Below are 2,983 nucleotides of genomic sequence, written 5' to 3'. Positions count from 1 at the left end.
CGTTCTGCTGCCGAAGCAAGCTTTGTGCTGCGTCTGGAGGCGGCGCGGCTACCTTGGCTTTCAGCTCGTCGTTGAAGTGCGGGTCGTTGAACTCCACGAAGCGGAAGAACAGCGCGCGCTTCTGGGGGATGGAGTAGTTCCGGGGAATCTCCTCCTCCATGTATTCCTTCAGGAACGTCATGTTGCACAGGAAGCGGCCGGTGAACGCCCGCACCAGCTGGAACAGCAGCTCGATCTCAGAGTAGTTCCTCCTGTGGAGAACCAGCCGCTTAGAAACACAGAACAGCTCATCRAGGCGTTTCCATCCCGGCCGTCTGGCTCTCCAGAACCCGGCCAACCCACTTGCAGTAGCTCAGCAGGCAGTACGCCAGCAGCTTCGGCTCCTTCCAGTTGGTGGCGGCCATGTTGTCTTTGCGGTGCCGTTCCTGGAAGGCCTCGCTGACCCAGACGCGGCGCAGCTGGCTGACCAGAGAGTGCTGGCCGGCCAGCCAGCCTTCGTCGTTCTTCACGATGATGCTGATGATCTGAAAAGGTTCGAGCAGGAAACGCACAGCCACCGTGAGGATCGGAGTCCGGACAGGATCTCTCAGTTTTAAGACATTTTAATTTGTGATATTACGGCTAGATTCTCATCATGGCTGTGATTCTCCGCCGTCGAGTGACGACCGACATGAAAACCATTTTTAAATCATTTCCTTCATTTGTAATTTCGTTTTTAGAAAATCAAGCAAGAAAAACAGATAAAATCTGATCTGTTATGAAATAAAGCAGACATTTAGTGGTCTAGTCAAATCACGCGAGAGCCATTAATACTCCTGATGCACCTTAATGGCCTGGAACTGCAGGTCCAGTCTGGCTGTGGCAGTGGAGGGAGAACCGGGTCGGACCGTGGCCGCGGTACCGGCCGGAACCAGCAGGGGGACGAAGCGGTTGGGGTTGGAAGCCAAAACGTCTCTGAGCGGCTTGGCGTCCCGGTGCTTCAGGAAACTCTGCAGAGCACAGAACACCGGGTCGGTCCGGAACCAGAGCACAGAACACCGGGTCGGTCCAGAACCAGAACCAGCAGAACACCGGGTCGGTCCGGAACCAGAAGCAGAGCACAGAACACCGGGTCGGTCCGGAACCAGAGCACAGAACACCGGGTCGGTCCAGAACCAGAACCAGCAGAACACCGGGTCGGTCCGGAACCAGAACCAGAGCACAGAACACCGGGTCGGTCCGGAACCAGAACCAGCAGAACACCGGGTCGGTCCGGAACCAGAACCAGAGCACAGAACACCGGGTCGGTCCGGAACCAGAACCAGCAGAACACCGGGTCGGTCCGGAACCAGAACCAGAGCACAGAACACCGGGTCGGTCCGGAACCAGAACCAGAGCACAGAACTCCGGGTCGGTCCGGAACCAGAACCAGAGCGCAGAACACCGGGTCGGTCCGGAACCAGAACCAGAACCAGCAGAACACCGGGTCGGTCCGGAACCAGAACCAGAACCAGAGCACAGAACACCGGGTCGGTCCGGAACCAGAACCAGCAGAACACCGGGTCGGTCCGGTACCATGAACATGCGGCTCCACTGTGGGTCGTTGAGCGTCGCCTCCATCATGAACAGCTCCACCGTCTGGGACGGATGGCGGGTCAGGAACTTGATGAGAGGCTCTCTGAAGGGACTGCCGGCCTGAGGAAGAGGAGGAGGTCAGTGTGAGGTCACAGAGAGGTCACAGTGAGGTCACAGGTCAGCCGTCCCACCTCGATCAGCATGGCCCGCTCCGTCTTCATCACCACCTCCAGCAGAGGCTTGACCAGCGTCTGCGGCGCCGCCGGGATCAGGTGGAAGAGGTTGATGATGGCCGAGCAGATCTTCATCTCCTACAGGAGGAGAAGCTGATGAACATCAGGAGGAACTCCTGCTTCTACACACAGTCCTGATGGATCCAGGAGCAGCAACTGCAGAAGTATTCAAACCCTCAACCTTCTCTCGTCACAGAAACCTGAGCGCCGCTCTGGGCTGCTATCAACCCCCAAAGCTGACACCCCGTAAGAAAACCGGCTCCCCTCAAGTCYCCAGACGTTTCCTGATGACGTTTGTTCTACAACATGAGCGTGGAGAAGCAGGAAGCCGGGAAGCTGAAGGCAACGTCATCACGGAGCAGAAGCGCAGCTGCTTGTTCTGGTAGTGGCAGCAGCAGGCTGGAGGACTCTGAGGTTCTGAAAACACCTGCAGGCCACACTTTCCAGATGCTTCTGCGTGGAACCGGTGCTCTTCCTGTCTCGCTCTGCTGGTCCGTCTCAGAAATGACTGAAGGCCGCCAACGTGACGGCATGCAGAAAAGTTTACAGGGTGTGAATAGTTTTGCATGTAGAAACCTCAGGAGAACAGGAACATCTTCTAGCAACACCACAGACACACGGACAGAGGTACGGGTCACGGCCACCACTACAGGACACTGGGGTCAAAGGTCAACCACCGACAAACTCACTGACAGCCGGCAGAGCGCCGGGACGAGCCTCACCTCGACCCCCTCCAACGCAGGCTGCACCGGGATGGAGACAACGGTCAGTCAGCACAACAACAAGGCTGGGCGTGTGTGTGTGAGTGTGTGTGAGCTGCACTCTGTCCTTTCAATAAACTTATTATTAATATATATAAAAACATATATTAATTTTATATTATTAATATAAAAGCATTCAAAGGGAAAACTAACATCTTTGGAAATACAAAACAAGGTTCATGTTTTGGAGCCATAAATAAAAACTGAAGTTCAGTCAAAACTTCAGGAAACGATCCGGAATTTCATCCTGATTAAACTTCACTTTCTCTCGTCAGATCGCCTCTGACCGCGTAGACATAATATAGAGTAGACCCCGCATTGGCTGCTCCGGAGCAGGAAATACGGCGGCCATCTTGGAGAGGTCGTCCCTCCTACTTTGCTCAATCAAAACAGCAGAAGATGCCTCAGCACTGAGGATATTGTTGTTCTGATCGA

The 2,983-nt window shown here is 54.9% G+C and overlaps 1 protein-coding gene across 1 annotated transcript in view; it reads right to left on the bottom strand.

Moving 5' to 3' along the window:
- Positions 1 to 2,983, bottom strand: part of trrap (transformation/transcription domain-associated protein) — a gene marked incomplete at its 5' end in the record, with an annotated part of 63,080 nt that overhangs the window by 39,934 nt on the left and 20,163 nt on the right. Inside the window, 6 exons of the mRNA XM_017310672.1 lie at positions 53 to 251; positions 343 to 524; positions 825 to 989; positions 1,555 to 1,674; positions 1,746 to 1,865; positions 2,510 to 2,530. Of these exons, the coding sequence (XP_017166161.1) occupies positions 53 to 251; positions 343 to 524; positions 825 to 989; positions 1,555 to 1,674; positions 1,746 to 1,865; positions 2,510 to 2,530 (807 nt within the window). The remainder of the gene's footprint in view (positions 1 to 52; positions 252 to 342; positions 525 to 824; positions 990 to 1,554; positions 1,675 to 1,745; positions 1,866 to 2,509; positions 2,531 to 2,983) is intronic.

Source organism: Poecilia reticulata, linkage group LG19 (genome assembly GCF_000633615.1).
Source record: "Poecilia reticulata strain Guanapo linkage group LG19, Guppy_female_1.0+MT, whole genome shotgun sequence".
NCBI classification, from domain to species: domain Eukaryota; kingdom Metazoa; phylum Chordata; class Actinopteri; order Cyprinodontiformes; family Poeciliidae; genus Poecilia; species Poecilia reticulata.
This window is presented reverse-complemented; position numbering and strand designations above follow the sequence as displayed.